Source organism: Mytilus edulis, chromosome 2, assembly GCF_963676685.1.
Source record: "Mytilus edulis chromosome 2, xbMytEdul2.2, whole genome shotgun sequence".
In the NCBI taxonomy this organism is placed as follows: domain Eukaryota; kingdom Metazoa; phylum Mollusca; class Bivalvia; order Mytilida; family Mytilidae; genus Mytilus; species Mytilus edulis.
The window spans coordinates 101606430-101632254 of NC_092345.1; the positions used below are offsets into that span (position 1 = coordinate 101606430).

Genomic DNA, 25825 nt, shown 5'->3' on the forward strand with positions numbered 1-25825 from the left:
TTTATTGTAGTTTTGAAATAGAAGAGTCCTGTTAATAGGCATATAGACAGCATTTAAAAGACTACGGACATACAAATGTTCGCTATGTAATAGAAATTGTCGTTGAATCGAATGTTCCTTGGCCACACCTTTCAACCATATTTTAAAACTGCCCAAAAGTTACCAGTTAATATCTGAAATTATAAACAAGTCACCCATTCATTGATATATTTATTCTTAGAATATTGGAGTCATTTGTCACTTGTTATCGTATATTGGTATGTGTGCTAAACAGAAAAATAAGATACCTAGGGACAACCATACACAAAACAAACGGAAATGGACTTCTATAGGTGCTCGATATGCAGACAGTTACGAAACCACTATAGTTGCCATGCACGTTAATTTGTGTGATGAAGACGAGAAGAAATCCGCACCGTCAAGCAATCCTGATAGAAATCACTAGCTCTGGAAAAACATATCAGGTGTGATATAAGTTCAATATTTTAGTCTTAGATGCATGATTATTTATAGTTGTTATTGGCTTTGAACAAGCCCAGACTGTCAGTAACTGACAGTACTCTCAGATATGTACTGAGTGTCCTTTTGTTGTTGGGATGAACAAGTACCCGGTCACGCCAACGTGTTTTTGTTATCTGTATTTCTACTTGTATCCATCTGCTGAGTTGATATTATAAAAAAGAAGATGTTGTATGATTGTCAATGAGACAACTATCCACAAAAGACCAAAATGACACAGACATTAACAACTATAGGTCACCGTACGGCCTTCAACAATGAGCAAAGCCCATACCGCATAGTCAGCTATAATAGGCCCCGATAAGACAATGTAAAACAATTCAAACGAGAAAACTAACGGCCTTATTTATGTAAAAAAAAAATGAACGAAAAACAAATATGTAACACGAAACAAACGACAACCACTGAATTACAGGCTCCTGACTTGGGACAGGCACATACATAAATAATGTGGCGGGGTTAAACATGTTAGCGGGATCCCAACCCTTCCCCTAACCTGGGACAGTGGTAAAACAGTACAACATAAGAACGAACTATAAAAATCAGTTGAAAAGGGCTTAACTCATCAGATGGACAAAAATACAAGTGAGCCTTTTTCAACTGATTTTTATAGTTTGTTCTTATGCTGTGCTGTAACACCACTGTTCCAGGTTAGGGGAGGGTTTGCGTCTTCAAACGAGTTTAACCCCGCCGCATTTTGTATGTATACAAGTGCCTGTCCCAATTTAAGTCACTGGTTGTCGTTCTTTGTTGTGCAACATATTTGATTTTTGTTCACCTAAATTATTTTGTACATAAATTAGGCCGTTAGTTTTCTCGTTTATTTTTTTTTTACAATTTATCATTTCGGTGCCTTTCATAGCGGACTATGCGGTATGGGTTTTGCTGAAGGTGACCTATAGTTGTTAATTTCTGTTTCATTAGTCTCTTCTGGAGATTTGTCTCATAGGCAATCATACCATATCTTTTTTGATTTTAGGTCTTTATAAAAGTAACAAATAACTGAAATGATACAAACAAGTCATACTCAGGTATCATGTCCAGTGGCGGATCCAGCAATTTTTCAAAAGTTGGGGCCCACTGACTGTACAAGACACCTCTAGTCATGTATCAGTGGTTTCTTATATAGACACCCCCTAATTTGTCTATTTCATTTACTTTTCCCAACATAGAGCTTTATTTGCTATTGGCAAAGTATACATAGAACTTCAATCTAATTGAGATAAAGTTCTCTGGTTTCGATACACTCGTATGACTATAATATACGAGCACGCGAGTTGATATCATGGATCAGAATTGTAATTAGATTGCGAAACGCTTGCCGCGTGACATTTTGTAAAAACATCAGTCCAGATTTTTGTTTTAATGCTGTCGCGACGATGTGACTTCTGCGACTTCAAAATAGGCATACTAAAGTGTTTTTGTGCTAAATACTAGTATGCAGAATTTAAGAGTAAGAAGAGACTGTCGTGTACACAGTTCGGTTTGAAAGTTACGTCCTTTTGTCAAGATTGACTTCCGGCCTAATGTTTCTCGTGAGTCAGAACGTTTGAAACACGATTCAGCTTATATATCTGCCAAGTTTACAATAACACGTACTAACCTTCCTTCATATTTATGTAATATTACGCTATAACTTTCTTTTGATAAAGTAAAGATAAATATAATACTGTTGGTTACCCATTCAAACTATAGTATTTTTTGGGAACCTTTATAGCTTGCTGTTCGGTGTAAGCCAAGGCTCAGGATTCAAGAAGACCATACCTTTTATATACGTAGAGTTTTCTCATTAGCAATCATACCACACCTTCTTTTATTTTTATTTTTTTTTATATTTGACCCATAATGATTTACTTTTATAAATTATGACTTGGATGAAAGTTGTTCCATTGACACTCATATCACATCTTCTTACATCTATAGAATGTAAATATGTGTTTTATTGACTTAAAAAACAGGACAATTAGTTTTTCATGCAAAGTCAAATATCTACATTTTTCTCGAAACAAAAGCAGCGATTCCTGTATTCAAAATTTGCAAAAAAGTGCATTTAATGACAAATTTTAACTAAAACGAAAAACCAACATATTTATACAATTTATAAACACATGACATTAAGTGAAGTTCATATCAAGTGGTAACCTTTTGCACGTGTGACATTTCGTGCAATTAATGTTAACTCTTAGCATATTTTTTTCATGTGATTACGTTGTCTTATTCAAAATTGCATCTTTTAGAATATACAGAAAACTCAATTGAAATAATACTGACATGAAGTTATTGCCCTTTGAAGTTGATCGCCAAACTATCAATCAATAAATAAATCAATAATTCATATTATTTATTATACGCTACTTTATGTCAGTTTATTCATGATATATTCTTTACATATGTAACTGTTTGTAGTAAGTACGACAAGAACACCCACATGTTTTCGGCTCAAATTTTATAAATAAATAATTTCTGAAAGTTAAACATGTTAAAAATAATCTACATGTCTGTAATTAAGAACATGTCAGTATACATTAGTACTTACCTTATTTATATAATACATTATCAAGTTATGTTTGATCTTTTCGTCAAATATTTGCTACTGTAAAGTCGTTTTTGATTTTAAGGACAAGTAAGTAAATTAAGCCAGGGATTTGGTTTCCATAAATAACTTACAATCTCTACTAAATTCGTTCATCGATACAAAGGGGTGCAGAACTACATTTTGATTTTATTCATATATTATGCATATATGTAAAATTGTGAAACACTATTTTTCGGTATATAATCCGGATTCGTTCAATTTCCAGAAGAATTTGACAAATGTTAAAAATTTTAACCCTGTGAGTGGAAAATTTGCATGATGAATTGCCCTCTACCTTTATGGGGGGAGGGGGTCTTTTATGTTATAGATACGATTCATGTAAACAATCGCGTTAATAAATTAAATATTGCTATACAATTCAGGGGCGGATCCAGGATTTTAGATTAGGGGGGGGGGGGCAAAGTTTAATAATCGCCGAGCGGAGAGAGGCGAAATTATTTTCAGGTATAATTATCAAAATTATTGAAATATTCTTATAGAGAGGGTGCAATGTAGATATATCTTGCCAAGCAAAACGAGGCGAGAAATATTTGTGGTAAAATTAGCGAGAAATTAGAGTGTCAAGCTAAAACCGCATTAATTCACCACTGTCAATCTACAATCTCCTTAATTAACACGAAATCTATGAGCTTCTTTTCATTGACTCAACAATAGCTATCCTGAACAATAAAACAAAAAGTTCTACTTTTGCCAGCAATTTTTAAATGTCTTTTCATAATTCTTTTTTTTTTTTTTTTTTTTTATTGTTTTGCGGAGGTCGTGCCAAACTTTTTATATTCATTATTTTTTTTTTACCGTAAACCACTTTAATCAGAATGAGAACTTTACGAAGATATGTTTATTTTCATGATACCCTGTGTAATACGGAAGTACGGGTGGTACCTTGACCGTTTATAATGCATGCTTCGGCAAACTTTACAGGTTGCAAATGAGAAACATATACTGTAAACCAACTTATTTTCGCCACTTTCGCGAGTAGAAACATAACGTGAATATAAATCGTCGCCAATATGTAAAACTTGGATATTTGCTTATCTAGTTACATCAAGTAAATTTGAAAATCGCGAAATTATATCTTCACTAAGTGTGATAGAAAGGGCAAAACGCAAAATAAAGGATCCGCGAAAATACGTTGGTTTACAGTATTGATAAAGATATTAAATAATGATACAAATTAATAAACTAATAAACCTTTCGCTTGAACCAGTATTTCTATCTTTCATTAAGAAAGAATATAACCTGGACAGTTTTCTTGTCCGTGCAATGATAAAATAACCAACCCAACCGTGGGTAGGGCACTTTTACCTACTTCGTGGGAAAGTGAGGTAGGAATGTTTTTGAACTTCGAGTATCAAAGAAATTGTTTATAAAATCCGCAACTACACTGTCACAATTGTTTTACTTTAACTGCTAAAAGCCTATAATATTTGTCACCAAACGCAGTACCAAGTTTGACACCTTTCTTTGAAGTAATGATTTATAGAACTTATAAATAAACCGTAGGTTAATTTATTAGTAATCACGTTGATTCTGTTAAACTTACTGTTTTATATACTGATCTATACTTCTTTGAATGTTAAATGCGACAACATTAATTTACCTTCGTCTGTTCAGATACTCTATTAAGCCGAGGACAACCCATGCGTTGCAAATTTTAAGGGGCGCATGCCCGACACGCCCCCGCCTAAACCCGCCCCTGCTGAATTATTAACATATATGTGTACATTAAGTGGATACTTATATATGGTGTCATATTCATAATGGCACATGCACAATCATACAACACCTTTTCTTTAATTTATATAAATGGTACCTATGCCAGAAACAATTAATGAAAAGGGTAACTTTACGGACAACAAAAATAAGATTTCAAAATGCATTTTTGGGGGGAATTTCCATGCATAGTCAATAAATGATTTGTCTACAATTTAATAAACGATCGCAGTTATCTTGTCTTTAAAGCGTTATTTTCGTAATTAACATGTTTAATGACTCATAAACCAATTTGAACTAATAACTTTCGATCCTATCCTATATATCTACATCAGACGATTAACATTCTTGATCTTTTGTTGTTTTCAAACTGTTACGCCTATTTCATACGAAATTGGTATTATTTCCCCCACTGTAGAAAATGTCTACTTCTAATGATATTTTTAGTTCAAGTATCTGCTGTTTAAGATATAAAACAAGCTGGAGAACAACGAAGATAGCGCTGCAATAATTGTGTGTCATGTTTCTTTCTTAGTTATCAAAACATAAACAACTGGTTAAAGTCCATAACATTACGTAAGATTACAATTGTCGCAAACTAGTGACTTTAATAGGACTATACTATAGTACACAGCCAATAGCCAACAGCAGCGCTCATGAGATCCCAATGAATCTATGTGGAAGTCATGCAAATTCTTTTTGGATATTTGCATAAATTTGTTTTGTAAACTTATAGAGTAACATGGAAAAATTATGACTACTTCTTTTTACAAACTGATAAAAAGTCTGACCTCCATCATTATGCAGCCAATTGTGCTGAAATTGCATTCGATTTTATAGTATAGCCTCAATTTCTGTGTTAGGGTTTGTATTTTATAAAACTCTATCTCGGAGGTTTAACGTAGCAATTACAAGAAAAAAGTAAATAGCATATCAGGTGTACCTGTTATACTTGCTTTCATAGGCATAGATACCCCAGTATCCACATGCAAGTCCATATGTTCCATAGTCTTTTATAACAGATCCAACTCTGTATGACTTGTTTCCATATATACACATGTCTAAAAATATATGGTGATTTAAAGGAAAAAAAGATGTTGGGTATTTTCAGGAAGACAGCTGAGCCTGTCACAAAGAAGAACTTAATTAAGACACTTATTATTTGCTTACCTGTCCCAAGAGAAGAACATATATGCGGTGTTTGTACATTTGCCATATTTCATTGTTTTGTTGCTTGTAGAATTTGATAGTATTTGGATTTATTTAAAACTACTATAGGGATAACCAACCCACCCCCAACCCCCCCCCCCCCCCCCCAAAAAAAAAATGGAGGAGGAAATACAAACTTTGGTTGCATAGTCTATTAAAACGTTAAAAGTTATAAATCTCATGTCTTAATTGCTTCCTTTACAGATGTTCTTCAATGAACTTCTTTTTTATGAAACACTGAAAAAAGCTGTATGTCTTTGTACCAAAGGCAAGAATTTTAAAACATCTCAACCATATATTTTTGTATATGTTATTCAGTAAACCTTAAAAAAATAACGATTTCAATCTTTGTTAACAGAAGACACATTGAGCATAGTCTCGCAGGATAACCTTATACCCGCAGTGGTGATTGGAAACAAATTCAGTGAACATTGGACCTATACCCCCTTTGTTGTGTATAATATATTGAAGTTCCTCACCTTCTTCTTTGTGTGTTGTTGGTTCTGTTGATGATGTTGAAAGTTTAGTTGTCTTTTGGTTATGTGATTCGTCTTAAAATGAAAGATTTAAAAGTCTCAACGAACTTAATAAAATTGAGAAAGGAAATGGGGAATGTATACATATAGATATAAAAAAGATGTGTTTATACATATAAATTCAACAAACTTCGAATTGAAAGCCGGTAAACATGCAAGGAACTTGTAAGTGAATAAGACATATCATAGTCTTATTTCTTTTATCTTTATACGTTTTAAGAATAACTTACATATGGTATTCTTCGTAGGGCACCTGCCTCGGGGAGGATGAACCTACAACTCCTTACACCTATCTTAAATCTTTACTCAATATCATGTTAAAGAGGACTGCTATGACGATGATAAGATCTTCTCCTATTTGTCAGTTTTTTGTTCTATTTGTACTTTTTTCTATTATTTTGACTGTTCCACATAAGCAGGATAAATAATAAAACATACCAACAAGGCACGTACATATATCTTAACTTTACATTTGACTGCCACATAAACAGGTTTTAAAAACCCACATTATTTAATGTTTAAACTACTTTTTCCATCTTGCAAAGGTTTTAAAGAAATACCTTGGTAATTCTCCCAAGCTGTTATTCCCCATTTTCCACACTGAAGTCCATAATTTCCGTAGTCGTTTATCTTTTCACCAACTTTATAGTGTTTGCCTTCATACACACAACCAGCTAAACGTGAAAAAATATCATTTATGCTATAAACCGATCAAACCACACTTTCTGAAAATTGAATGTCACAGGGTAAATGGCCACTTGGTCTTTCTAAATAGGGCGTTGAATATTGTGACTAAATAACATGTAGCAAACCATTTATTTCACACTGAAAGTACATAATAATAATAATTCATTTCAAATGTTAACTTAAAGTTTCCTTATAAATTGAACTATGAATAGGATATAAGTACATGCATATGATAAGGCCTAAAAGAAAATGTGCTTACCTGAAAGTAGGGGAAAAGTTAGGTCTCCCTTATGTAGCGTGTGTGCTAAAGTGTGTGAAACTCGCATTAGTACGAGTTCACCGTATATATAGTGCTAGAAAAAGTGGCGATGTTGCATGCATAATAACTTCGTGCAGAGTAGTATATAGAATAAAGTCTTTTTCTAACTGTCCGTAATGAATGAATGAATGAATGAATGAATGAATGTATGAATGAACGTAGTAAATATATAGTACACACAACATATAGTGTAGTACTAGTATATAACTGTACCCTAATAAATAGCTACGGTGACACATTCTCGGCCCATGGGGAAATTTCGTCCCCGAAATTTTTATCTCATAGCATGACTAGTTCAAAAGGAAAATATAATAGTAAGTAAAATTATCTGCCATAATACATAGCAATGACAAATTCTTTACACACACACACACGAACAAAATGAACAAAACGAAATCATATGATCCCGAATTTAGGAAAAAGGACAAGTAAAAAAAAATATTCATGTGAAATTCCATCATACCAAAGATAGGCTGCAAGTGCAACTCTACCAAGGTAGAATGGTGGAAATTCATAGCATGACACATATAGATCTTATCCTTGTATCAAAACTCTAAAATAGTATCTACGAAAAATAAAAATGAAATAACGCAATATATTATATAAATATGTAATGTATACATGAACACAAAAGACAGTAACCCAACAAGGATCATTTCACAGTGGTACCAGACAATTTTGTTTCATTTTCCGAAATGATTCTCTCCATATACAATCTAATTAAAAACCGATCTCTCATGCTCCCGTTTTCTGATATGTCGCGTGGGACATATCAGAAAACGGGAGCATGAGAGATCGGTTTTTAATTAGATTGCTCCATATACTGAAACCATTTACAACCAAGATCCTCCGAGGGATGTACACCATCCACTAGCTTGGAAAAGATATATTTTATCTTATCACCCTTTTTCTCGTGTACATACGTGTGAAGGAAAGGAGTGATCATATTGTTTCTACAATTAAGCTCAGTTATGAACTTATTTATTTCCCGCAAGATCTCGTGTAACTTTTCTTGCATTTTTGGATATTCCTCCTCATACAATAGATATTTTGTTTTATTTATCCTAAGCCTATGGCTATTCCAATCCCGGAAACTAGACGTTGTAATAGTTGTGAATACAACTTTTCCCCCAAACTCCTTAATTCTACGCTCAGTATCCGAAATAATATCTTTCATTTTAGAAACATAATCAACTTCCAGATCTAACCAAGACTCTTCGTATAAATTAAATTGATCTTTTTTCCTTCACACGTATATAAAAAGAGGTAAAGCTTTCATCAACTTATATGAATCATAGTTTACTTTATGTCTAAACTTGTCAAAGACCCGTCTTAGTTGCATATAATTGATAAATTCAACAATATACTTACCGTTTTCTTGATGTTATATTTTCGTTAAATTATCAAGAACTTTCTAAATAAACTGCCGAACTTAGCCCAAAGGAACGTACTTTAAATAAACCAAATATAAATTATAACAACGGTCCTTTCCCTAGATTAAAAAAAAAATCAGTTTTACACGAGAAAACTGTACACTAAAAATTATGACAGAAGGATAAGATTTTTCGTTCCCTGTTGTTCCTTTTTTGGACGGGGATGTTCCATTGGCATTATCTTACGGTATTTATATATCACAACTCGATCGCTTTTCCCCGTGTCTGTTGTGACGTTTTGGATATCAATGAACCTGCTCTATGTATTACTGCATGGTAAATTAATTATTTATTAAGTCAGGGATTTCGTTACCACAAATTTCTTAAAACCTTTACTAAATCATTCAATAAATATAAGGAATTGGTTTTGAAGTTTGGTTGTACATGTAGAAAACTTATTTCAAATTGAATAGCATATCCTCATTTTCAACTGAATTTTATAGTTTGTACTTTTGTTGTATACTGTTACACCACTGTCCCGAATAATAGGATGTGTTGTGTCTTCACAGTCTGTATGCACCTGTTCAAAGTCAGGAGCCTGTAATTCAGAGGTTGTCGTTTGTTGATGTTTTACATCTTTGTTTTTTGTTTTTCGTTAATCATTTGTACACACAACTAGGCTGCTAGTTATCTCGTCTGAATTGTCATTTCGGTGCTTTTTATAGCTGAAATTGTGTATGGGCTTTTCTCGTTGTTGAAGGCCGTATGGTGACTTATATTTCTGTGCCATTTGGAGAGTTGTCTCATTGACAATCATATTACTTATTTTTAGATATAAAAGTCCACTTACGTTTTCCTGGTTTGGCATGCACGAAATGAATAAATAAAACAATATGCAACAAAATATGCATTGTGAAATACATAGTGAAGGTTTAGTCCATACACAGATGCAGTTATCTCTGGATATAATTATTACTGATTGTGACAAATATCCGGGCATAACATCCTGCATGAGATTAGAGGTGAAATTGACAGGAAAATCGATTTGTTAAGCAGACACTTAAAATTATTGATAACCATGTATAAAACATATAATGCACATGTACTATATATTAGTACTTACATTTTTTATGTTTAGATATGTACATCAAGTTGCGTTAATGTGATGTTTTACTATAAATATATTCTTGATTTTGACTTGAATTAATACTTTTTAGGGTATATTAATTTTGAGAGTTTGTTCTTATGTTGCATTAACTTTCAAGCAAGGACCAAAGCTCATAAACTCGGTAATTAATGCAACCCTTGCTTATTTGTCGTTTGGGAACCTTTTATAGCCGAGTATGTCAAATATGTGTAATGTGAAACTCTCTGAGGGTAGAGAGATACCTGAAACAATTTATTTGGCCTAATTCATTTGACAGAAGAAAGAAAAAAATAAAGTTCAGAATTAACAGTAAATTATGCAATTTTATTTCTTTATTTCCTTTCATATAGTCCAGTCTGATGCTTGGTCCATAATGATACAACGAATACTGTTCACGGGCCAGTTTTCCTTTTTTTTATCTGCCGAGAATCTGTTATGTATTATGTATAGCACCGTGCAGAACACCACATGAGGGGTGTCGGCTATGTTTGACACGGTATGGTGGTTTTGAAGCGAAGAAAAACGATCGTGGTTAGTTAAGTTTCAAAAGCTTTTTTGAAAATTGTTTGTTCTAAATAATGTATTACACGCGGTATGAACCGAACCATAATCTATTTCCAGCAAGCAGAAACAGACGTGTTCAGTGCTCTGCTTTACCAAACACCTCTCGCTAGTTTTACGAGTTGTAGATTTTAAGTCTTCATATTCAAGTTTCAGGATAAAAACAACAACTTTTAACGATTTTCCTCGTATGATTTACACAAATGTCCTACCATGATATTTAACGATAACCAATTGCCATCTTCTCAGTAAAAATCAGATTTATCGGTTTTAAGACAAGAACAATCAAAACCAAGGAGTAAACAAAGACTCACAAAACCAAAGGACATTTACATCAACAGTTATAAATCATAAATAAGAAACAACACGAACTCCAATAAAAAAACCGGGAGTGAAATCAGGTACTCCGGAAGGGTAAGAATTTCCTGCACCGTATACGGCACCCGTCGTGTTATTTCTTTGTTCAGTTCGGTAATGATGGAAGGTTATTATGACTGAGGAAGAATCTCAGATATGATTTCGGACACACTTTTGTCATGATGGCCAATTAGCTCATGATGGCGACCGTAAAATTTCTTGAGTGATGACCTTAATTTGATTGATTCATATCCCTGTCTTAGCAACTTTTGAGAAAGCAGTATTCCTCGTTCAACAAAATCAACGTACTGTGAGCTAGCTCTAGAGTAACGTATCAATTGAGACACATATGCTCCATATGCTGGTGCCGCTGGGATGTTGCTACACAGAAATGGAAAGTTGACTATAGGAAAATTAAAATCATCGCGTTTGTCATAAATTTTGGGTATTCAACCTACCATCAGTAGTCATTTCGAGAAAAAGGTCTAAATATGAAGCAGATTTATCAGATAATTTTTTTGAGGTTAAAATAATCAGTTATTGAAATATTCTTCTAGAGTGGGTGCAATGTAGATAGATGTCTTGCCAAGGGAAGTGTGGCGAGAAACATTTGTGGTAAAATGAGCGAGAAATTAAAGTTTCAATCTAAAACCGCATAATTCAAATTACAATCTACATTAACCATAATTAACAAAAAAATCTATCAGTTTCTGTTCATTGACTACCTCTATATATTTACCAGAAAACGGGACTGAACAAAAGTAGAATAGAAACAATTCTGAGTACACAAACTGATTCTCCATATAAAAAAATTAAACGAATTTTATGTCAATGGTTGCTGGGAAAACTGGTGCTAACTGATTCTCCATATAAAAAAAAAATAAACGAATTTTATGTCAATGGTTGCTGGGAAAACTGGTGCTACATTACTATAATTTAATCGAATATATTCGGTGGAAAATGAAGTAGGGACGTCGTATATGCACGCATACAGACAATATTGTCAAATGAAATCGGTTAACTTAAAAATTTCAATACCGAACCAAATATCAAGTGACTGACTGACCGATGGAGGGACAGAGGTAAAGCAATATGTCTCTGTTTCTGCGAAGAACATTTGAGGTTTGATGACAAGGTATCCTTAAAAATTGTAAAATCAACAAGCTACTAACAACCCTAACTAATTTCTTTAAGGTCTAAGGGATTTCATATTGCGTATATAGGTTCATATATATATCCATTGAATGATTCAAGTTTTATTAAGCCAATGGATTTAATAGTAACATTCGTCTAGGATATTTCCTAGCAAACATGTCCAGAACAGCGTGGATGTCAATGTCAATATCCTTGCAGAACTAAGGCATTAAACCGATCCTCACTCATAGAACTTCTGAAGGAATTCTTTACGAATCGAAGTGAAGAGTTTGCTCTCTCTACTGAACTAGCTGTAACGGACGTAAGCAATAGCAAATTCAAGACCTTTGTAATGTTCGGGAACAACAATGGGCATACTCTGCTGTCAACAAGAGTGTCTTTGATGTTATTGGGGTTATCCGTCTGTGAAGACCATTGCCTTTGCCATAAATTATACTCTTGTTGAAAGCTTGAAGCCATCGGCAAATCATCTTTGTAAACCTCCAAAAGATCGTCAATTTAAGCGTCTCTGTTGGTTTGTTCTAAATGAGCCGGTATCAAAGCCATCGCTTTAACTGCCTTCTGAGATAGACTATTAAAACGACTACTGTACTCTTGGATCAAAGCATCAATATATGGTAAATATACGGCCCTTTTAAAGTAAACTTGTGGAGTATCTCCCGGGACGTTACTTCGCTGAGTCTGTCTACCACAGTGGCGAGTATAACAAGTTCGGTGTCTGCTACCTCAGCCATCTGTTCAGCTTTTTGATAAACATTATCATACTCTGCATCATTTCCTCTTGCCGATATCAACACACTCTTAATGTTATCTACCATTCAGTAACCTTGAAGTAAGTCTAATGCAGTGCCTTGCAATTTCCTACTCAAACCATTCAAATAACCGTAATAGTACATGGCAGTTTGGAAACATACAATAAAGGTTGCATTTGTAATACGCTTTAGAAGTCCCTGTGACTCTGTAACGGCTTTGGTATCCCATCCTCTTTCTGTACCGATTGCTGATAGACAATCAATAACGGGTTGATACATTGCGTTAAAAACTTGTATTGTAGTAAACTTCTCTACCCATCTTGTTTCACAAAAGATTTTAAACTTGGCACTTTTGATTTTTGAATCTTCTTCCCTGGTGTTGTTTACATCAGTAATACACTTTTCTAGACGTCGACATCATCGAGTATCGGAAAAATATCCCTAACTGTTTTAACGCATCCAGCATAATATGGATTTCTTTTTCTTTGCTGCTTTTGCATAGTACTAAGTTCAAATCATGTGAACTACAGTAGTGGTAAACGGTGGTCCACTCTGAAATTAAGCAATTCTTTGAAATTTCCCTTGTTAGTACTGCTTCCCTTATCAGTATCGTCATCCCTGTGGCCACGCAGGGCAATACCTTGTCGTTCACAGAATTCCAATGACCTGATTATGGACATGAGTATCTGACGGTTTCGCTGAATAATTTCTTGATTTCCAGAAGTTAGTGTTGCATCAATTCTTGATGAAGGCTCAAGATGTGTAGTACGAAAAGCCTCAAGTTTTGCCATCGATGACTGATGATAGTCTGTTGTAGTGTGCATTTTCATGTCTTCTTTTGCGTGTTTACAATCTCTGTAGGGTTCTCGTATTAATTTGATGGGTCGTCGATGCGATGAATCCGGAAACAAACGACAGTCCAAACAATATAGACCATCTTGAGAAACAGAATATGATATAAAATTAAAAACGGAGAACCATTCCCGCACACATTATCTTTTGAAATTTCCAGATTTCCTTCTTTTATCCGTGTAAGTTTTGGACGGGAACTTGAAGGAAATATGTGGTTCTCTCTGGCAGTATAAACGGTATTTCATGTCATCTGGAGCATCATGATCATAGTCATATATATCACATAAAATAGAAGCAGTACTACTCAATTGAGATTGTGTATTTATATCATCAACGGGAACGTCGTCGTTCCCTTCATGGTCACTATGATCACTTGCATTTTGCTGACATTGAGTCACAGGTGTACTTTGTTCACTGCTTGTTGTTGCATTTTCATTCACTTGTGAATCTACTCCAGCTTTAACCGAAGGATCTTGAACGTCTTCACATGGTGCAATCGGTGAGTGAACAGTATCTAGTGGATAACATGCCTCGAATGGCATATCTGACGAAGACAGCGATTCACACATTTCTCTGATATAAGTAACAAGCTGATCTAAGGAACGAAATCTAAGTACAACTGCTTTCCCATCTCGGACCGATTTTCCAGATTCATCTCTGCTATGCGAGTCCATTACCAAGTACATCTGATCAGCTGTCTTTTTTGTACTAATTGTACAACTTGGATAGTTCCCAACTGTCATAAAACACATATCTGATTCCTCATAGCAGCGCTTAAGTGCTCCTTTGATACTAAAACACAAGGCGTCCAAGTGTTCTACTGCATGAGCTGTTGATCCGCCTCTCGACTCTATAACACGAAAGAGTAAACTTCTTCCCGCAAGATTAACGGTACTACACTGCAAATATTGCAGACGCCTGACGCGTCTGGACGCGTTCCAATTTTAAACACAATATGTTCAGTTATTAACATTAGTGTTCCACATTGAACGCTAGCGTTAAAGAATATAACACATTGTGTTCAGTCTTTTAACGCACATATTCAAGACAAGTGTTCTAAATTGAACACTAAAAATGTTCTTATATTGTAATGGGGAGTGAAAAAAAAATTTATCATTTCAGAGTCAAACAGACGATGAATAAGGGTGATTCGTACTATGATTTGACGATAAATGTATTTTAGCTGTATCGGCATATAAGCAAATTATAGTTTGGTAAAAAAAAAATGAAACATTTTACAAGAGCGTATTTATAAGCGTGCAAATGATTGATTTTTAATATGAATCTTTTTCTAAACGACTTAAGTTCTTAAGGTATTTTTTTAACAATGTAAATGCGTAAATGCTCATGAAAACGTTGCTCTTGTAAAAGCGTTCTGGTGTCGAACATGATGCGTTCAAATTTACCATTTTCCCTGAACGCCATGTGTTCCAAACATATCCGCGTACATAACAGCGCGTGACGTATTAATGTACCGGAAGTTTGGTTTTTGATCGTGATTGAAGAAGCTTCACTGAAGAAAATTAACAACAAAACTTGATACAATAGGTATGTTTATCTATATTTATCTACACATGACGAACATAAAAAATATTTTTTTTAGTCATGAAATCAACAAATGTCTACTTGGACAGGACACACTGAAGTATAAATGGAAGAACGTTTTGTTCGAACATAAAACTGCCCCCTCCACTTCCACTTAACTGTGCTGTCATAATTCGATTAGCGGTTCTTTGAGAGATTACATTCAAATTATCATGTTTAAAAAAAAAAATTAACCTCTGTAAATTTATACGTAAATGTTTTAAAAATGCTATCGTTGCTATCGTAAATGTGTTCTGGTCTCGAACATGATGCGTTCAAGCTAATCGTGTTCTCCGAACGCCATGTATTCCTAACACGACTCAAACATTGTGTATAGAAAGCATTAAGAAGATCAAACGATCATCTACACTTTTGAGGATGTACATTTTTTTAATTAAATAAAACCAATGCATAAAGATTTGTTCACAAATGCAAAAACTGTCATGACATTGCAATGTCAAGACAGAAGTTTGTAAAAAAAGGCATACTGCAACACTAATTTTAAATTTCTCATGTATATGTTATTTATAATAGCTTTGTAATTAGTAATTCATTTTAGCAAATGTCCACCCTTGTGCACTGCATTCATGTATTGTAATGTATTCCTATGTTACTTTTATAGGGTACACACCCAACTATACTGTACTTAAGGGTAATTGTTCGTGCATACCTCGAGAATAAAGAGAACATGTTGCAGTTCAAGAGATGACTACTTATCCTGCACCATAAAAGTACTATATGTAAGTTTAAGAATTTTGAATAGGAGTGCATGTCCATTGACTTCTTACAAGTGTTGTCAGTGGCGTAGCCAGGGTTGAAATGATGTGGATGTTTCGCCGAGCGGTGCGAGGCGAAACAAATTTTGGAGCTTCTTATGCAGAAAATTATTTTTATTTAAGCACATGTACTTCCCCCAGAATCCGACACTAGTTAGATTTTTGTTTAAATTCAAAATATCCACCAATTCATATATTTATATTTTTAACTAAATTTTATTGTTTCCTCGAAACTACCATCATTCAATTCATAAATATTTGATGTAAAGTTTCCCACCCAATCTTATATTTGACATATCAAAAACGGACCCCATTACAGCGGCACTTCTGTATAATTTAGAAACTTCGGAATATAGGAACTAAAGTGATTTCTGTTACCAGGAATTTGAGTCTACAACCTTGAGTTGTTGATTTTTTATTTATACTGAGCTAAACGTGTTGCAGGAGACATAAAGATTCCGGGCGTCCAATCGTCCGGTCTTGTTAGCACTCTCATGTGTACAATTCTTGTCAGATTAAGTGAAACTCCTATCATAAGCAATGTCTTTAACAATTTGGAAAATAAGTCGTAATCAAATATTTTTAACTAGTTATGACCCTTTGAAATATAAATTGTAATGGAAATCCCATTTCATTTGCTGCGAAGCTTTTATTTCTCTTAAGATATTGAAAAGAAAAAAGAAAAAGAACAAAAAAGTGCTTTTTTAGTTATTCCCTTGTTCCTTGCCCTTTGATAGATAAAATATGACATCTAATGTGCATGGCGGGGAACATTGGATCTTTGTTCTTTACTGATTGAAAATATAATTAGTATTTGAACCTAGATAGAAAAGGGAATTCATAAGCCCAGGACTTATCACGATCTATTACAAATTGATTTTTTTTTATCACGTCGTTTACCATGTCGCAAGAAACAATATCAGGATATGGTGTTTTAGTTGTTAGTTGCTATAGTCAAATGAGAAGCCATCACTCCACTAGGTTCAATTTCAGATGAAACATGTCCACGGGTCTGCGTATCAGTCCACTCCGCTTGCATTAGCCGATTACGTAGACTTCTTTTTACGAACAAAAGTTAACTTGAAACACTATTCTGTGGCTATCTTGTTTACATAAACTAAATTATCAAATGAAAGACCAGGCATACTGCTTCGTAAATGACTGGACGTTATCCTCATATCCTCAGCCTTGTGAAATTTGGATACTTCCGAGTTAATAAAATTAACGGTACCAATTTTCTTGCACCAGATGCGCATTTCGACAATACATGTCTCTTCAGTGATGCTCGTGGCCAAAATATTTGAAATCCAAAGCTTATATAAAAGATGAAGAGCTATAATTCAAAAGGTCCAAAAAGTATAGCCGAATCCGTGAAAGGAATCAGAGCTTTGCATGAGGGAGATACATTCCTTAATTTAAAATAATTTCTAATATTTTGTAACAGCAAATTTTAATAACACAAAAAAATCCGTATTTTCATGCCAGTACCGAAGAACTGGCTACTGGGCTGGTGATACCCTCGAGGACTAATAGTCCACCAGCAGAGGCATCGACCCAGTGGTAGTAATAAAAAACTGCTGCTATTTTTTTTTGTGAAAATGATGTGGATGCTTGAGCATCTGAGCATACATGCAAGCTACGCCACTGGTTGTTATTGCAGATTTATCAATAAAATGTGCACCATTCACTTGTTTACATTAATCAGAAAGCTATTTGAGCTAAATTTGATGCAATTTCATCATCCGTCAATTATCCGTATACAGATCATAAGTGAAAAAATTACTAAATATCTTTCAAAATAAAGCCAAATGGTAATTAGTTTCTTGAAATGTTAGCAGTTAATTTAGTGACAAGTCTAAGTTGACGATAAAGTTTTGCCTAAAAACATAATAGCACTTGCTGGACACTTTCTATCATTTTTTTAAAAAGATATAGAACACGAGAGCACATTTGACCACTCAATTACCACTCATTGGCAAATGCATCTTATCTTATAATGCTGACAAGTATAATGGAATTACAAAAACGAAATAAGATTTTCTAACATTCTTAAGGAATGTCGACATGATGAATAATTTGTTTACTCATACACTTCATATTTCACATTTTAGAACTTACGGTTGATGGATAACAAGGTTAAAGAATAATTATAACCCAAGGAGACGAATCCTCTAAAAATGGAAGCTCAAAATCAGTTGTAAATGACTCAAATCATGTTTAAAAGTGTCCAAGGAAGCAGTGTTACATGAACACCGACTCGACTACTAGCTTCATATACACAGGGTATTTTATGTTTGATATTGACTATCTGAGTGCTATGCAGCCAGTGGATTATGGAACATTTTGGTGATAAAAGAGTCAGTGGCATCAGTATTTTGTAAAGAAATTCAGAACAGTTCTTGACTTAGGAAGTTGCAAACGATGAGTTAAACATAAGACACTTGACTTTGTTGTAACATAATAATTTTAAATATATGACGAACATTTTGTTTATGAGTAAATATTTGGACACATTTTGCAAATTACAAATGTTATATTTCTAACTTGTCTAACTTGTCATTTTAAAGTTGCTTCAATATTTCACATTTTATTGTACTTTTTTTTTTTAAATGTTGCCTTTTTTAATCAATTAAAGACGTTTTTAATCAATTAAAATATTTGTTTTACAAGACCACAATAATGTTTCAGAGAATATAACACTTTTTCTGGAACATGTAAAATTGTGTTCCAGTAATATACACTATGTGTTCTGGATATTAACACATATTTCTGGAACACAGTCCGAGCGTTCCAGAAGTGTTACAAGGCTTAGAACGCGTAACGGCATACAATTTTGCTCACAAGGACATGTTCCAGATTCAAACACTAGGCGTTCAAGAAGTACACGCTATCCGTTCAAGAATAACACATAGCGTTCGAAAGATGCACACATGATGTTAAAAACTGGAACACGAAAGTTAATATCTAGAACACTGTTACGCGTTCCAGATTCAAACACTAGGTGTTCAAGGAGTACACACTATCCGTTCAAAAATAACACACATAGCGTTCGAAAGATGTACACATAATGTTAAAAACTGGAACACCAATGTTAATATTGAGAACATCGTTACGCGTTCCAGAAGTGTTACAAAAGGGCGTTCAAAAAGTGTTCAGATTCTTAACACTTTTATTTACAGTGTAGGTATTTCATTTATAAGCATATAACCCCTATGTGTGGATATTGAGTGGTATAGATCTGTACCAAGTTGAAGGATATGATCAACGTCAGATGGAGTAGATGGTTCGTGGGTGACAGATGCCAGGAAACACAGGGAGACACAAACGCATTGTCTTCCACCATCTACTAGCATACCTTGATGGTGTGATCCTTTGCAAACCAATCTACAATCATGACATCAGCACTTGTAAACTCATCTATACTGAGCCAAAAAAGTTTAGCAACAAAAAATATAAAATTTTATTTTATTACAAAATCATAACAACATATAATTTTAATAAAAAAAAAATGGAATTTTGACATGTCAGAAGCAACATGAATGTTTAACACTCATATTCATTAGGATATTTTTTTTTGTATGGAGCGCGGGAGGGTCAAAAACCGGTAATGAGTATACTGATATTCAAAAACAATTTCTCGGCCATGCTCTAAGTGCATCAATGAAGGATTGGCAGGCACACAAGGCACACTTAGTCAATGCACTACTCTTGTGGCCAGAAACACATTGTCACATGTTGACGTAAAGCGAAGGCAGCGCTCCTCCCTTGACGATGGTTGTTTTCGGTCTACGACATATCGACCTATCCTGTGTTGTTGCAATTTGTTGATATCTGTTTTTTAGTCCCTAAACTGTTGACTTATGCACATTAAATCGATCCACGACGTCAGTAACACTCATGCCGGCATCAACCATTCCAAGAGCCATCTGACGGTCATTTTCGGAGAGGCTTGGTTGACGCCCCATGCAATTTTTTCAAATTTTTATGTGTTTTTCTTACCAGTTGCGGGTTTCTGAACGTTAGTGCAAACACAATTTAAATTTCGTTTTAAAAGTACAGGTACAGAAGGTAAAACATCAATTACACGTGCAAAGCTGAAATGGCGCGAGATCAATCACCTGGAAAAAAGTACGATTGTTTAAAATTACAGATAAAACTAAAGATTAATTATATCAATGATGTTTAATAAAAAAAATTTCGAAAAAAAAGTGTTGATAAACTTTTTTGGCTCAGTATATTTAGTAATATTAGGTAAAATCTACACTAAACCTTGCAAGATTTGGCTTTTCTCATTGTTGAAGGCCGTATGGTGACATATACTATAGTTTTTAATTTCTGTGTCATTTGGTCTTTTGTGGATAGTTGTCTCATTGGCAATACCACGGCCGACACTCGGCTAACCGAGAGATTGGTCGGTTAATCTATATTGAGTATGCGGCTATATCGGCGGTTGGTCTGTTAATCGGGTTGGCTAAAGTCTGTTAATCAGGTGTAATCGAGAAAATCATTGCAAGGTCAATATGTTTCATTGTATAACTTTTTAATTATATTTATATCATAAAAACTATTCATGTCTGACAAAACGATTTGGAGTACTGAATCCAGTGGTGTAATTATTTTTTTTCTAGCTTCAATAAACGATCTATAAAATTAAAAGGCGAGTTACTCATCGGTAAATTTATACACATTTTACACACACACAATGTACACAAAAATGACAAGTTGGTTGAGTTTACTTGCATGCAATATTTTGAACATCGGAAAAAGACAGGCATTATGTTTGTTTACCATATTAACATCAATATGTGAAAAATCTACACGAAAAACTGTATTTTGGTGACATAAATCAATTTTTGATAAAAATGTGGTCTGTTAATGGGTCGGATGTATAAAACCCGGTCTGTTAATTGGTCTGTTAAGAGTTATGAATGACATTACAAGTATAATTTAATTTTTAAGTCATTATTTAAAATCAAGTGTGATCTAATCACTTCAAGTTGCTACTTGATCTTAATCTACAATAAACTATGGTGATTTGTTGCCATTAATGCATCTGATATTACATGCATTGTATCATCACATTAAGTTCCCACACGTTTTCCTAAAGTACTGATAAATCGATTGGTAGTTACTTTGTAGTGATCATACATCGCGGAAAACTCAAATTAAACGTTTAATATTAGACTATAAGACCATGTGCATAATTTAGTTTTCACTTTTGATTTTTTTTTTATCAAATGAACTGAAATATGTTTATAATGCAAACAAACATAGACAAGCCTTTCAACATCAACCTTTCTCTACACCACCGTGAAGGTCACTCAATAGAAAAACAAGCACGTTTGCGGACTGCGAGTCGGCTAAATGACTTACGATATCATAGGAATACATCATTACTCGAAAAATAAAATTAATATTATGCATTTATTGTGATTTCCAGGAATATGATTTTTTCTTTTTGTTACACATTAAATCAGCACCCAACACAAATATAAAAAAATCTTACTAATGTCAATTTCTTGTTTAAAACCACGCCTTACCAACGATTAGAAGACAACGATCATTCCGTACTTGGTACAGACATTTCCTAAGGCGGCAGAAAATGAGAATGATGACTTGGTACAAAAGACAATACATACCTGAAATAAACTCCTTATAGATACCAGGATTAAAATTTTATATTTACGCCAGACACGCGTTTCGTGTACGAAAAACTCATCAGTGACGCTCGAAAAAAATGTTTAAAAGGCCAAATAAAATACGAAGTTGAAAAGCATTGAGGAAACACAACTAATACCGGAGTCACACATCAGCGTATAACTCCGGCGTGTTCAAAATCATTTACGCTGCCAATACGCTAGTAATTTTGGATGCATTTAACCTGTCAATCATATTTGTAACGTGTGCAAAACGAGCTTTAGGCGTGTATTGGGCGTACTAGAAGCGTACTTAAGCGTTTATCCGGCGTTCAAGAAACGTATGTTGCCGTATGTTGTATGCTGCATAAAAATTTCCTCGGGTTGTAGATAGCGTTCATCAAGCGTATTTACTTTCCTTCATTGGCTAGAGGTATAGGAGGAGGGTTGATATCTCATAAACATGTTTATCCCCGCGGCAATTTTGCGCCTGTCCCAAGTCAGGAGCCTCTGGTCTTTGTTAGTCTTATATAATTTTTAATATTAGTGTCTTGTGTATAATTCGGAGTGTATTATGACGTTATAACTGATCTAGTATACATATTTTTTAAGGGGCCATCTGAAGGACGCCTACGGGTGCGGGAGTTTCTCTCTACATTGAAGACACATTGGTGGCCTTTGTCTGTTGCCTGCTCTATGGTCGGGTTGTTTTGACACATTCCCCATTTCCTTTCTCAATTTTACCTTTGTATTTCGACGTACTTCAAACTTATGCAACGCGCTTTGAACGATTGCTAAGCGTTCACATGGCGTGCAACTAACGTATACCGACTTGTCAATTTTCTCTGTACGTTTGGTGCACGCCGGTCTATACGACAATGTGTGTGACGCCGGCATAAGGTAATCTATTCCTGAGGTAGAAAAGCCTTAGTATTTCAAAGAAAACGCATTGAATTTAACCAGCTGCATTGCAACACATGACAGATTCATAGATGTTACAGACTTTGAACAGACAAAAAAAGGCTGATTAATAACTTGGCGTAAATAATAAATTCGTGCGAATTCGAGCGGCCAATCAGTCAAGATAACGCTATATTGAAGTGACACACCCTTCAATGAAATGCAAAGAAATTAAATTAAAATAAAAGTGCTCTTTCTATAAGGATACTGTTGCACCGTATTGTAATTTTTTCGTCACAAGTACATCTCATTTTTTTCAATGTGAAAATATAAACTTAAGCTAGTAAGACTATAATATATATATATATATATACAACTCGTCTAAACATCAACCCAACAATGTTAGATCTGTAAATTTGCTTTCGCAAATTTTTGGTTCTTCCCTCGCCGGGATTCGAACCCATGCTACTGTGATATCGTGACACCAAATCGCCTGCACTGCAGCCGTCCCGCTAGACCACACGACCACCTGGGCTCTCAATAAAAGAGCTTTCGGTGGGCATGTGTTACCTTTCCACGTCAGTTTTAATCTAGCGGCGTACTACAGTACATGATATAGAAGGCATGAAGATGTTATTGTTACAGATCAGCTAAATTATCTATAGTAAAGGATCCTACAAATTAATGTAAGATACAGTCACAGAAAATAATTATATTCATAAGTACGTCTGAGTCAGTGACAACCCTACAACAGATGTATCCATCGGATCGCCATCAATGATGGTGATACATGGCTGTGTACATAATGTATATACAACTCGTCTAAACATCAACCCAACAATGTTAGATCTGTAAATTTGCTTTCGCAAATTTTTGGTTCTTCCCTCGCCGGGATTGTCGTAGCTAAATAACTCTTAACTGACACGATTGAAATTGTCCAACCCATTAACAGACTGTATTCCCCTAATATTCATTAAAATGTGGTATTACTCAACTTATATAACAATTATGAAATATTTATCAATGACAATTATTTTTTTAGAACCAAAGTACTATTTTGTGTCCTTTAAATCATATCTAAAAATGTTTTTTAGCCTTTTATCCAAAATATTGCTATGCGTACAAGCATAAAATTCACATACTTGCGCGACGCCTTTTCGTTTTACTTAAAACTGCGCAGGCTATGCATTTTGTTTACTGGTGGAAAATGTTCTATGATAGATATCATTTTGTCAGACACTTTTCTTTTTTTGAAGTGGTTCTCATAATATGCTGAAAATCTGTATATTTAACAGAGTTTAACATTAAATTGTGAGTTTTACTCTTAACAGACGTATAACCAACCCGATTAACAGACCAACCGCCGATATAGCCGCATACTCAATATAGATTAACAGACCAATCTCTCGGTTAGCCGAGTGTCGGCCGTGAATACAACAAATCCAAGTTTTAAACGTTTACAGCCCTTACACGGCCGGTAGTTGCGACCTACAGAGATACAGGATTTCCACAAAAATAATTATCTCTTGTTTTGCACAAAGTGGATGTGTCTAAGCCAACTGTACATGGTTTCAATAATGTGGAATTAAATCGGTGAACTTTAAAATTACTTTAACTCTACATAACCACTAGCCCTGCCAAACTTCAATTTAAAAAAAGACGAAGGAAATGTGAAGAGTTGGCTGATAGACAGGCGGACCGACAGACGCAAAGTGAGACGAAGCAAATGACGATAGCTCATCTGACCAATATAAGATTTTGAAAACGAAAATTATAACTGGTACAGTTTATTTGTCAATTCATAATACATGTACGTGTTTTTATTTTTGTTCTATTTTCGGAGGTCGTGCTAGACTTTTTACATACTGTAAAAAAAAAATTGGCCGCTAACCACTAAAATCAAAATGAGATCCTTAAAAAATTGTGCTTATTTTCTTGGGATCCCATGTAATACTGTAGTACCTACGGGTTTGGTCCTTGACCGTTTATGCATGCTTCGGCAAAATTTATATGTTGCAAGTGAGAATCATATATTGTCACAGAGATGATAATGAGTCAAATTAACAAACTAACCTCTCGCTTGAACCATAATCTTTATCTCTCCTTTAGAAAGAATCTAACTTAGACTGCTTTCTTGGTCGTGCCATGATGAAATAACCCAAATAGCGGGTAGGGCACTTCCACCATCTTCGTGGGAAAGTGATGTAGGGATGTTTTTGAACTTCGGTTATCAAAGAAATTGTTTATTAAAACTGCAACTACAATGTCACAATAATAATTGTTTTATTCTAACTGCTGAAAGCCTATGATTTTTGTCGTACCGCGTTTGACACCTTCCTTTGAAGTGTAACAAGTTTATAGAACTTAAATAAACAATAGGTCAGTTGATTAGTAATCACGTTAAATAATTCTGTTAAAGGATCTTAAATTACTGTTTTATATAGTAATACTTGTTTGAATGTTAAAACAGATTGAATGCAACGACATTAGGCTAGCTTTCGTCGTCTCTTCGGATACTTATTACGTGCGGACAACCCATGCTTTGAAAATTTTAGGGGGGGGGACGCACGCCCGCCACGCCCCCGCCTAAATCCGCCCCTGATATATACCTACTCTAAATAAAATTTACTTACTTACTTACCGACACATACGGTTTTGGTTGGGAACTTGTATCGGTCCACTCGATTAAGCTCAACTTGAATATTTATATTGAGTACATCAGAGTTGGGACACAATAAATTGGTTAATGTGTTGAATACCAAGTCGTCCTCTTCCTCTAGATGATTGTGTTGGCCAGCGAACAATGGCATGGCATTTTAGTGTAGCCCCACCCCCCTTCTGCATGGTACTGTTATAAAAACAAAGTATTTGTTTAACTTTTTTAAAATGGGAACTTTTTGAAACATTCGTGTATTAGAAAAAGTAAAACTACAATACGTAGGTTGGTAAAAGTATTTTATTTAAATTAAATCATCCTAATATGCTCACTCAAACCGCCTTAAGAGTGGACTATGTAGTGGATGGATATTGCCAGGGGAGTTCACTGCATGGCACCTGGACAATTTTGGGGAATGATAACTGCTCAGCAGGCGCGAAATCATCCGTCACTTAGGATTAGATTATTCCATTTATGATGGGATGGTGGTGCTTTGT

General features: G+C 34.6%; 1 protein-coding gene across 5 annotated transcripts; it reads right to left on the reverse strand.

The window, feature by feature from the left end:
- Window positions 1-3898: 3898 nt before the first annotated feature.
- LOC139513734 (uncharacterized) lies at window positions 3899-25531 on the reverse strand. Of its 5 annotated transcripts, none has more exons than XR_011662505.1 (4): window positions 25306-25404; window positions 7134-7247; window positions 6517-6588; window positions 3899-5889 (listed from the first exon to the last, which is right to left on the reverse strand). XR_011662505.1 is itself a non-coding variant. In XM_071302492.1 (4 exons), exons 1-4 carry the CDS (start codon window positions 25514-25516, stop codon window positions 5762-5764), a joined length of 399 nt encoding a protein of 132 aa, XP_071158593.1. In that variant the 5' UTR covers window positions 25517-25531; the 3' UTR covers window positions 5745-5761. The 5 variants fall into 5 exon arrangements, 3 of the variants coding, with proteins under 3 accessions (XP_071158593.1, XP_071158595.1, XP_071158594.1); XM_071302492.1 differs by lacking the exon at window positions 25306-25404 and adding an exon at window positions 25432-25531 and having other exon boundaries at window positions 5745-5889; XM_071302494.1 differs by lacking the exon at window positions 25306-25404 and adding an exon at window positions 24746-24776 and having other exon boundaries at window positions 5745-5889.
- Between the last annotated feature and the right edge of the window lie 294 nt (window positions 25532-25825).